At 43.1% G+C, this 12,311-nt stretch overlaps 1 protein-coding gene across 7 annotated transcripts in view; it reads right to left on the bottom strand.

Moving 5' to 3' along the window:
• Positions 1 to 9,826, bottom strand: part of RUFY1 (RUN and FYVE domain containing 1) — a 56,281-nt gene extending 46,455 nt beyond the window's left edge. For 3 of the 7 annotated variants that reach the window (XM_060095022.1, XM_060095021.1, XM_060095020.1), the window contains exons 1-2: positions 9,535 to 9,826; positions 257 to 430 (exon numbers count right to left, since the gene is read on the bottom strand). In XM_060095022.1, coding sequence (XP_059951005.1) covers positions 257 to 430; positions 9,535 to 9,808 — 448 coding nt within the window. In that variant the 5' untranslated portion in view covers positions 9,809 to 9,826. Of the gene's footprint in view, positions 1 to 256; positions 431 to 697; positions 766 to 9,534 lie in introns of those variants that run through there. The other 4 variants (XM_060095024.1, XM_060095025.1, XM_060095026.1 and 1 more) reach the window with 3 other exon arrangements.
• Between the last annotated feature and the right edge of the window lie 2,485 nt (positions 9,827 to 12,311).

Below are 12,311 nucleotides of genomic sequence, written 5' to 3'. Positions count from 1 at the left end.
ATCTGTTTCTTTTCCGTTTTTTTAAACGTGTCTACTAGAACATTAGAAATACACATGTGGCTTGCACGGCATTTCTATTGGACAGCGCTGCTCTAGAATGTCGCGTCTTATGCGTAGGGACCTTGTTTCTCTTGTGCACTGTTTGTCCTGTGTGCACAAGAACAACACCAGCACCCAGAACAACGTTTGGCATTGATGATGCTGGGAAACAGCTAGCCCGAATTTTTCAAGCCCCCGAACCCCCCCTCAGGCTCACCTTTCAGCCCATGTTTGAGGCAGTGCTCCATCACTACAAAGAACTGCTGCAAGGGGGCATGGTCTGCATCCAGACTGCGGCCCAGGCTCAGGGCGGACTGGAGCAAGACCTTGATGCTGAGTTTCATCATGTGCATCAGGTTGACACGCTCCTCCATCATCTGGCACTTGGAAACTGGAGGACAGAAGCGGGGACAGCTTCGTTAGTGGACTGAGTGTAGCCCAGGGTGAGGAGGCTGGACGCGGAACAATGGAGGGAAGACCGGCCAGGCGGTCTGCTCGGAACGCGGACGTGCGGGTTAACCGGAGATCGCAGCCAGCCGGGCCCTGACCCCGGGAGGTCACAGCCGCATGTGGGCGGCGGGGGACGTGGGTCAGACTCTAGAGGACTCTCCCAGGTAGCTCAGCGCGTTGCTACGGCGACGAACCTACTAAGACTCACCGCGAATGGTTTCTCCCACAGCCCCATTCCATTTTTGACTAATGAAAGGGCGCAAACTCCAGGAAGCCCTGCCCCAAGCAAGAAGGCTTGCTGGGAAAGTGCTCCTCCCCCTCTCGTTCCTATTGGAGGAGTCCAGCTCGAGGCCACGCCCATGGAGCTCACGGGCGCCATTTTGACTTTTCAGCCGTCCGGACGGAGGTAGTGGCTTCCGGGGTTGATTGTGTTGGTCCGCACACCCGCCACAGGGCTTTCTGAGCCGGTTGTTTTGCCTGATAGTGCCAGCCGGAGCCTTCGGGGAAGCATCAGTTCCTCAGTAATGGACTCAAATTTTCGTTGTTACCCATCTTTCGTCCACAATTAGTGGACAATTACGAGTTTTACACTTCTTTTGTAAATAAAACCGTTAGAATAAAATGAACTCAGCTGCTTTTCAACTCCATTAACCTTGTCACTTTGAGAGTAAAAGTTTGTAGTCAATATCAGATATCCATGACAAATTCTTACCAGGTGTCATCGCAAGCCCAGGAAACTGTCACTCGAGAAATTAATAATATAGACCCCAAACTATAACCTACTCCCGGAAGGAAAAATATCCCGGGCCAACGCGCCCCTCCCTCCGCACCTGCGCCATCGTTCGGTCTTTTAAATGGATTGGGCGTGGGGTGGGGTGGGGATCTTATTGTTTTAGTTTGCAGTTGTTCATTACAGATGTTAAGCAGCTTTTCATGTTTGTCTCCTATTATTCCTTCTATGAATTGCCTGTTAAATCTTTTAACTTTCTTTATTTGTTTGCCTTTGTTTTATTGGTCCGTATATTCTGGATATTAATCCTTTGTCTACCTGCTTTATTTCATGGGCAGTAAATAATATGGACATATAAATAGTTAAAAGAGCATATATATGTGTAGGTAAATCGAAAAGAATGATATTATGACTGTGAATTTATAATACAGGTATTAAGTAAATATGGTTGAGACTAGAGACAGCCTGGGACTGAAAATTCTAAATTCTCATCAAAACCCAAGAGGACAGCTGCTGGGAAAGAAAAATCGGTCTAAACCTTTCATCATGGTGTGGAAAAAGAAAAGTGGACTTTAAGTAAAGCATCTGGGTGGGAGTGGTATAATTATTTTTAAATTTTGAGAGAATCTTATGTATTACATTTATAAATTTGAAAAGTTTAATGAAATGGATGACAGGCAAAGGGAATAGAAATTGTAAAACCCCAACAAGAAGAGGGAGAAGTCCTGAATAGACCAATAACCACAGAAGCAATTTGTAAAGATCTATTCGTAAAGAAGATACCAATCCCCGGTCTAAAAAGGAAGTCTAGTGTTGTTCGAATGGGAATACGTACGCAGGAAGTCCTACGGAGGGCTAGGCAGGCCCAGATATTTTAAGGAAGTCGATTTCTAGATCCTCAAGTTTCACAGGCACTCTTTCTTCTTCCACTCTACAGAAGAACCACAATTCACTCCTTGTCCCATATCTTCCTCTTTTTAAAAAAAATAAAAGTATTTATTTATTCATTTATTTAATTTTTGGCTGCATTGGGTCTTCGCTGCTGCACGCGGGTTTTCTCTAGCTGCTGAGAGTGGGGGCTACTCTTTGTTGCGGTGCGCAGGCTTCTCATTGCAGTGGCTTCTCTTGTTGCAGAGCACGGGCTCTAGGCACGCGGGCTTCAGTAGTTGTGGCTCATGGGCTCTAGAGCACAGGCTCAGTAGTTGTGGCGCATGGGCTTAGTTGCTTCACGGCATGTGGGATCTTCCCGGACCAGGGCGCAAACCCGTGTCCCCTGCAGTGGCAGGCGGATTCTTAACCACTGCACCACCAGGGAAGCCCCCATATCTTCCTCTTGATGCACTGACCTGGGGTGCAGAAAGTCTCACACCAAATGGAGGTGAAACCTCCTTTGATGATTAATCAAGTCACCCAAAACATGAAGAGCTTCCAGTCTCTCATTGCTTTGTTGAACTTAAACTTGGTCTTGGGAGAGAGGGTTGGTCTCCAGCCCTCTGCTGGGTATCCTGAATTTAGAGAGTTAAAAAAAAAATTTCCCCCACAAATATGAATATATATAATTGTTTTCAGTCAGTCTCAATACTCATCGCTTGGATGTGCCATTAACTTGATGGACACGTTCAATAAATTAAATGAGCCAAACTGCAGCTCCAAGTTTTTGATGAAAATGGATTTCAAGTACATGTAAACTAACTTTTAATTAATTAATTAATTAATTAATTTTGGCCATATGGGACTTAGTTCCCTGACTAGGGATCAAACCCGTGTCCCCTGCAGTGGAAGTATGCAGTCCCAACCACTGGACAGCCAGGGAATTCCCTAAACTAACTCTTTTTGTCAAAAAATATTGTATTGGCAAGGTGTAATGAAATAAGCAATGTTTAGATATCCCCAACCATTTTGAGTGTTCTGAGTTAAACAAAGTGAAAGAATTATAAGGCATAATTATCATCTGATAAGTCTTGATAAAGCCTTTTTTGGGAACTTCCCAGAGGTAGAGAAATTTCTTTAATGTGACTAGGTTGCATCCTTTTGCAAGTAAGGTGATTTTCATTTGAACAAAATGAATATTTCAACAAAAATGAACAAAATTTTGACATTAGATCAATGTGAGTTGGGGCATATAACTTAGAAGGAGTTCAAAGATTGAACAACATTACTATAACAAAACTGTCCATTTCACACCTGAGTCACTTTGCTGTACAGCAGAAATTAACACAACATCGTAAATCAACTATACTTCAATAAAACTTAAAAAAATGTTTGGTAGAATTTACCAATGGGGAAAAAAAACCCTGTCCATTTCTATTTCTTATTTATATGAGCCAGATTTCTCAAGGATCACATCTATAAAAAATCAAAATATAGGAATAAAATTGATTCCGAGTCCTATCACATTTTATCAGTAAATATATATTTATTCATCTACAAGTACATGCTAATGAAAAAACCAACACCAGCTCATGAAGAGAAGTAATTCCAAGAAAAATTTATGTATAATTACTTATAAAATTATATTTATATTCCTTTAATTAACTTAGCATTACTAATAATTCTAATGGTAATTTGTTCCAGAAGAAAAAGAAATTTTTAAAAATTAATTAATTTTATTTATTTATTTTTGGCTGCATTGGGTCTTTGTTGCTGAGCACAGGCTTTCTCTAGTTGTGCCGAGAGGGGGCTACTCTTCGTTGCGATGTGTGAGCTTCTCATTGTGGTGGCTTCTCTTGTTGCAGAGCATGGGGTCTAGGCGCGTGGGCTTCAGTAGTTGTGGCTCGCGGGCTCTAGAGTGCAGGCTCAGTAGTTGTGGTGCATGGGCTTAGTTGCTCGTGGCACGTGGGATATTCCCGGACCAGGGCTTGAACTCGTGTCCCCTGCATTGGCAGGCGGAGTCTTAACCATTGCACCACCAGGGAAGCCCAAGAAAAAAATATTTTATACACTCAGCTTTAGTCACAAGAAAAGTTTATTACATCTTAATTAATTTACATATTTTTTTCTGAGATGTATGATAGGATGACCAATAAAAAAATTTTAAACATATGTAAGTGGATTGGAAATTCAAGTCCAAGGAATAAAGGGGAAAAATGTAAAAATTTCAAATATTAATTAACTTGTTATTTATTTTTAAGATGGATGGTAGTGTTATCAAATCATTAAGGTATTTATATACCACTTGATACACTTAAAAGAATGATATCATGGTTTTATTTTAAAAAGTCAATTTTACAATAAACCAGAAAATGTATTCTAAACTTTAAAATTATGATGAAGAATTTTATGTATCAACTTTAAAAGCCGAAGATTTTTTTTAAGGGGTCATGTGAACAAAAAACGTGAAGACTAGTGCTTAAGGCAGTGGCTCCTACCATCGTTCCTGGGAACACAGCAGTGTTCTGCAGTCATCTTATCCATCCCCTGGTTGGGTTGGTCACCTATTCCCATTTGAGCTCAATTTAGGGTCATGGAAAATTGGAGCTGGAAGGATCTTTAAGCTGTTTCATCTCTCAATTTTATTAGCTTTGTGACCTTGGCTAAGCTGTTCACATCTCTAAGCTTTGTTAATAATAGTTCAACACAACACACAGTATGTCACAAAATTCTACACTTATTGAATTGCCAAGTAAATGGTCTGATCAGGGATCTCGACCTTGACTGTTGTAGAGGGGCTGGGCCTGTAACATAAAAGAGTGACCCAGTGAGAGGACAAGCTGGAGAGAACGTGCAGCCACCTTCTTGCTGGAGGAATGCTGATTGATCATATGTGCTAGATGGGAGTTTTCAGGAGAAGCTGGTGATCTGGATTTTTATGGAAAACCTGGTAATTGGCTAAAAAAATTTTAAATGCTTATAAAAGCATTTAAGTATAAACTATGCAGGATAGAAAAAAATGCAACTACCAGCCACAAACATCTCAAAGGGCTGCTCTATACCTTTGGTGTAGAGAATAAGTATTCACTTCAGGGAGTGGATTCTACAGATGTTTTTTTTTTGTTTTTTGATCGGGTTCTGAATTATAGAGAATTAACTAGATTCTTTATAAATCTGAGTTTTAGTTTTGATTAGCCCTTTGGTGTCTTGAAAGATCTTATAATACAGTATGGTGTTACCCTGTACTGACAATGAAGAAAACCACTTTACAGTTTCCTAATTTTCCAGAATTTTCACTTATCTCAATGGCTAACTTAAGGAGTTCAGCAATGTGAAATGAAACAGTCATTGTACTTCATTTCGGAAGGAGCAATATCACTTGTGCAGAAGTGCTCTGACGCATGGAAAAAAAATGTGCCATGGAAGACAACAGAGAAAGGTATAACACATATCACCTACCTAATGCCAAATATATATCTAAATACTTTTAAAATTAAAGAATGACTTCTTCAGTGCATTTTGTTATTCATCCTTTAGGACAGGGGTCCCTATCCACCGGGCCACGGACCGGTACTGGTCTGTGGCCTGTTAGGAAGTGGGCCACACAGCAGGAGGTGAGTGGCGGGTGAGTGAGCGAAGTTTCACCTGTATTTACAGCTGCTCCCCATCACTCGCGTTACCACCTGTGTCCTGCCTCCTGTCAGATCAGCGGCGGCATTGGATTCTCATAGGAGCACGAACCCTACTGTGAACTGTGTATGCGAGGGATCTAGGTTGCATGCTCCTTATGAGAATCTAATGCCTGATGATCTGAGGCAGTGATGCTAGTGCTGGGAAGCAGCTGCAAATACAGATCATCATTAGCAGAGAGGTTTGACTGCACAGAGACCATAATAAATCAATTGTTTGCAGACTCATATCAAAACCCTATCAGTGAGTGGCAAGTGAAGACAAGCTCAGGGCTCCCACTGATTCTGCATTATCGTGAATTGTATAATTATTTCACTGTATACTACAATGTAATAATAATAGAAATAAAGTGCCCAATAAATGTAATGTGCTTGAATCATCTGGAAACCATTCCCCCCACCAAGTCTGTGGAAAAATTGTCTTCCATGAAACTGGTCCCTGGTGCCAAAAAGGTTGGGGACCACTGCTTTAGGAGGAGGCATTACTTTAAAAAGCATGATGTAGAACCCTGTGTGTGTATACTGTGGTTTGTGTGAAAACTGTGTGTATAGAGATGAAAGCACATGTTACATGCACAGACACTCTGAAATACAGTAGGATTGGGGACAGTTTCTGGGAAGGAGGACTTATTCTACACTGAGTGTCCTTTAGTACAGTTTGATTTTTGTTTTTGTTTTACCATGTGTATTACCTTTAGAAAAAATACCAAAAAACCAAACAAGATAACTACAGAGAATGCAATCATTGTGGCAAGTTGTGCTACCAGACCCCACGTGGGATAAGATTTTAAAACAAGTATTCAAGGCGTTCCACATTCCATGACATTCCACAGCTTTTTCCTTAAACCTGTATCACCAAAAAAATTTTATCTGGCAAGAGTGCTGCTCACATTCAGTCTCCGCTCCTTCACCACTCCCTCTGAATAATCTCTGTTCTCACTGCTTTTGTAAGCAGATAAGCAGATCAATGGAAAAGAGATGAAATGAGCCAGCCCTGACTGGAGTGGTGGCCGCCATCTTCTCCTGACCTGCTTTTCTGAGGCCTCTGCAGTGCATGCTACCTTTTCCCCATCCCCACTCCTGTCCTACCTGATGGCTTCAAATCTGTGTTACTCTCGGAGACCAGCCACATAGCTCATCCCAGGTGTTCCCCACACTTCTGCCCTCAGTAAGCCATGTTTACAATTTTCGCCAGATTTGAGTGGCAGTTATTTACTTAATATTTTCTTTAAATTGACTAATTAAAAATCCATATGTATATATTACAGCATTTTACTTATAAAATTATTTAAAGGCATCAAGGCATTGAGGTGATGTGACTAAGAGCACAGGCTTGAGAGGCAGCCTGGCTTGGTTCAAGTCCTGGCTCTGCCATTTCTAAGTAACTCTGTCAAATTACTTCTCTTTAATGCAGTTTCCCTCTTTATAAATAGGGGATAATAACGGTACCTACCACGTGGGGCAGGCTATGTGGGAGGAGGCATGAAGTCAACCTCTCCCTCCCATGGCCTTAAGTGACAGCAATTTCCTGCAGGGTTAGTCCCTATCTGGTTGGGTGGGTGAGAGGCTGCTGCCCAGTGCCTGCCTAATGTGCTGTGGCGCTGGCAGCCCGGGGCAGGCCAGTGCATACCTGGCCCCACCCTGAAAGTCAGACAGCATAACTCCAACCCTCCCTGCGGCAGCACTGATCGTGCGGTGTGGTCAGGGAGGGGTGGGGAGAAGCCCCAGGGCAGTTCAAATGGACCAGCGCAGCCGAGAAGCTGTCCCAGGAAGACAGTGGAAGATGGGACCACACAAAAGCCCGGCTCCAAGGCCCCCACACATGCTCCTTTGTCCCATCAGACTTCACTTAATACAAATTCAAAGATAACATTCGTAAGAATTTCTATCATGGGGCACTTCTGAGTACCTGGCCCTGCACAATCACACTGATTAAAGCCTGCATTGATTGCACATCATGAAGCCAGTTCAGCGATCACCTAGGATTATTGTGAAGATTAAATGAACTAATGTATGTACAGACCTAAGACTAATATCTGGCACCTAGGAAGCACAATATAAGTGCTAGGTATTATTTATAGCATTACCATAAATAGAAAACAAATATGTTTCAAATATGCATTTGTTCAACAAATATTTATTATTCTGTGCTAGGCACAGTTCTAGGCACTGGCACATTTTACTTATCACCAAACAGTTAACATGTATTATTTGCTTACTAAGAAGCCTCCAGAAGACCCCATGCCTTGACTCTCAGGACTGACCACCAATGGTGGGTATACAGTCAAACACCCATTGATGTGTGTAAAGGTAGCGAGCTAGTGGCAACTAGATTCCTGAGTCAAACAGGCTCCTTCGTTACCTCCTAGTCCTACTTTCTATCGCCAAAGAAATATTGTTTTCTATCTCAAGTCAGATTTTAAACTTTACTCATTAATCTTTCTTAACCAATGAAACTGTCACAATTCACTATCCTGGTGCCAGTGCTGACTTCTACATCAAATATACATTGGACAGGATGGAATGAAGAAACCTCAAAGGCAGGGACTTCCCTGGTGGTCCAGTGGTAAAGAATCCGCCTTCCAATGCAGGGGACGCTGGTTGGATCCCTGGCTGGGGAACTAAGATCCCACATGCTGCGGGGCAACTAAGCCCGCACGCTTCAATGAGAGAGCCCTCATACAGCAAACCACAAAGCCCAGGCGCCCTGGAGCCTGCGCGCCACAACTAGAGAGAATCGTGTGCGCCTCAATGAAGATCCCAAGTGCTGCAACTAAGACCTGACGCAGCCAAAAAAATAAAATAAAATAAATATTAAAAAAGAGTACTTGTGAAAAAAAAAAGGAACCTCAAAGGCACACTATAATGCTTCTTAGAGAGCACGCCACAGTCTTTACTGAACTCTGCCCCACAGCACTTCGTGTGATGAAAATCTTCTCACTGCACAATCCAATACAGTAGCCACTAGCCACGTGTAGACTACTGAGCACTTCAAATGTGGCTGTTGTGACTGAGGAACTGAATTTTTAACATTTAAACATCACATGTGGGTAGTGGCTACTGTATTGGTTGGCACAGCTCTAAATATTTGGCTTTACAGGGCTAAGTCACACTCTAAATATCATAATCATTTAATGTTTCCATTCTTACTCATTTGCTGAAACTCTGTTATAGATGACAAAGGCTTAAAAGGACTATAAGAGATCATTGGGTGAACCACAAAATTCCTATTTAACAGGCTGGGATATGTGATGACTTTTCTGCATGACACAGCTAGTTGGCTGTAGAGCTCACCTGGAACCCTCAACCCCTTAATTCCGCCTTGGTGCTTTGACTCCCCGGTGAGTCGGGATGCGCCGTCAACAACTGGAGGTGTGAGCCAGGATGGCATTTTGAGATTTAAAGCAGAGAACAGTACTGTTTCATTTCTTAAGTAAGTCCTTTAAAAATTAATAAGGACTACCTAAGTTTAAACTCGTACATTTTAAAGTGTAAAGTTCACCAGTGAGAATAAGAATGCTGCCTGGGGAACACAACTAGAAGTGAAGTCGCCCCAATCTCAGGCCACCCACGCCCACGTATTTATCTCGGCATGGACACACTGTATAAAGAAAACAGACGAGTAGTTAGGAGAGTTAACAGGATGCTTTTTTAACAACCTGTCTAACAGGATGAGTCGGTTAAGCAGCCTTGCCAGCCTCGGTCCCACCAACAGTCCCACAGAAAGCTCGTGGATCGCGCCCAGCCGGAGCCTACCTGCGCGCGCCGCGCCGTCCGCGCCGCCGTCCGCGCCGCCCAGCCCAGCGGCCGCGCGCAGCGCGCTTCCGCAGCTCGCCGACAGGTTGCCAGTGGCCTTCCGCGCCAGGGTCAGGATGGGCGCCGACCAGCCTTCCGCCGCCGCACGCGGCTTCGCCACCCTCCGCAGTTCGCCTGGGCCCGGCAGCTGGCTCCGGTCCACGATCTCAAACTCTTCTCCCGGCTCCGGCCCCGGCTCCTGCCCCGCCCGGCACCGGTCTTCCCCGTCGGCCATCTTGGTCTTGTCACGTGGCCCCGTCAGGCAGCGGACTCGGCGCGGGCGGGCGCTTTGCCCTTGCTGCTAGTTTTTCGTGTTCGCGACGGGCCTTCCTCTTTATCGCCCTCCTTTCTTTTCTATCATTTTAAAAAAGCTCGGGAAAGTGCAAATCATAAGAAGCACCCACGTTCTCATCACCTGGGAGGACTTGTTTTCGTGGATGTTATTCTTGGGCTTTCTCCTTTTGTTGTGGTGCATCCAACCTGGCTTGGGCACAGCCCACATGGCCGTAGTTTTTTTTGTGACACTATTTCCTCTTTTTCATTTTCATTTCATACTTTACTTTTACTTAGTGATTTTTCTGCAGCAGTTTTCAGAACAAGCCCTAAAAGAGCGGGTAAGGAAACTGTGGGACAGGTGAGGAAGGAAAACAGGACTTTTTTTTTTTAATAGCTAAAATCTACAACTTGGCAGGAAAGAGCACCCTGTGGTGGACTGGGAATCAGAAGATCCGGACTCTGCTATTAATTAGTTAAATGGTGATAATAATAATAAAACCAATTAAATAAGGAGCACATGGCAGACGAGAGTAATTGTGATGACTATCTGTTACTCAACTATATGGCTTGGGCCAGACGCTCGCAGCAACTAGAGAAAGCCTGCGTGCAGCAGTGAGGACCCAACACAGCCAAAAAAAAAAAAAAAAAAAATTTAAGTTGCAGATTTTAGAAATCAAAAAATTTTTACATTAAAATTTGGATATTGGCCTTCTCTTGAGACATGAGTCTTTTGCAACTCAGTATATTCTCTGATGGCAACAAACTGGTGGATTGGATGTTGGCTGCCCTTTTTTAAAATTTTTTTAATTAAAAAAATTTTTTATCAGAGTGTAGTTGATTTACAATGTGTTAGTTTTAAGTGGACAACAAAGTGATTTCGTTATACATATATGTATTCTTTTTCAGATTCTTTTCCAATTTAGGTTATTACAGAGTATTGAGTAGACTTCCCGGTGCTATACAGTAGGTGCTTATTGATTATCTATTTTATATATAGCATTGTGTATATATGTTAATCCCAACCTACTAACTTATTCCCCCCCCCCCTTACCCTTTGGTAACCATACTTTTTTTTTTGTTTGTTTTTTTAAATTTATTTTGGCTGCGTTGTGTCTTTGTTGCTGCATGTGGGCTTTCTCTAGCTGCAGCGAGTGGAGGATACTCTTCGTTGTGGTGTGTGGGCTTCACATTGCGGTGGCTTCTCTTGTTGCGGAGCACCTCTCGGCACGCAGGGCTTCAGTGGTCACAGCACGCCGGCTCAGTAGTTGTGGCTCATGGGCTTAGTTGCTCCGTGGCATATGGGATCTTCCTGGCCCAGGGGTCGAACCTGTGTCCCCTGCATTGGCAGGCAGAGTCTTAACCATTGCGCCACCAGGGAAGTCCCCATAAGTTTGTTTTCTGAGTCTGTGAGTCTGTTTCTATTTCGTAAATAAGTTCATTTGTATCACTTTTTTAGATTTCACATATAAGTGATATCATACGATATTTGTCTTTGTCTTACTTCAATTAGTATGATAATCTCTAGGTCCATCCATGTTGCTGCAAATGGCATTATTTTATTTTTATGGCTGAGTAATATTCCATTGTATATATGTACCACATCTTCTTTATCCATTCATCTGTTGATGGACATTTAGGTTGCTTCTATGTCTTGGCTGTTGTAAGTAGTGCTGCAATGAACATTGGGGTACATGTATCTTTTTGAAGTATGGTTTTCTCCAGGTATATGCCCAGGAGTGTGATTGCTGGATAATATGGTATTGGGTTGGCCAAAAAGTGCCTTCGGTTTTTAAGTAAAAATAAAAGACACTTTTTCATTTTCACCAAGAACTTTATTGAACAACATACTCACCCGTTTGTTCCACTACCCTCTGCCATTTTTCAGGCAACTTTGTAATTCCATCTTCCCAAAACTTTTATCTTTTTGAGCAAAGAACTGTTCCAGGTACCGTTTACAGTCTTCCAGGGAATTGAAATTTTTTCCATTAAGAGAATTTTGTAAAGACCGAAATAAATGTAAATCCGAAGGTGCAATTTCTGGTGAATACAGCAGAGGAATCAGAACTTCCCAGCCAAAATGTGACAGTTTTTGCCTGGTCATCAAAGAAACGTGTGGTCTTCCGTTATCCTGATGGAAGATTATGAGTTTTCTGTTGACTGATCCTGGATGCTTTTCGTCGAGTGCTGCTTTCCGTTGGTCTAATTGGGAGCAGTACTTGTTGGAATTAATCGTTTGGTTTTCCAGAAGGAGCTTATAATAGAGGACTCCCTTCCAATCCCACCATATAAAAAACATCACTGGGCTTCCCTGGTGGCGCAGTGGTTGAGAGTCCACCTGCCGATGCAGGGGACACGGGTTCGTGCCCTGGTCCGGGAAGATCCCACATGCCGCGGAGCGGCTGGGCCCGTGAGCCATGGCCGCTGAGCCTGCGCGTCCGGAGCCTGTGCTCCGAAACGGGAGA

Source organism: Mesoplodon densirostris, chromosome 3 (genome assembly GCF_025265405.1).
Source record: "Mesoplodon densirostris isolate mMesDen1 chromosome 3, mMesDen1 primary haplotype, whole genome shotgun sequence".
NCBI classification, from domain to species: Eukaryota; Metazoa; Chordata; class Mammalia; order Artiodactyla; family Ziphiidae; genus Mesoplodon; species Mesoplodon densirostris.
Note: the sequence above shows the minus strand (reverse complement) of the source record. Positions and strands in the feature narration are given on the sequence as shown.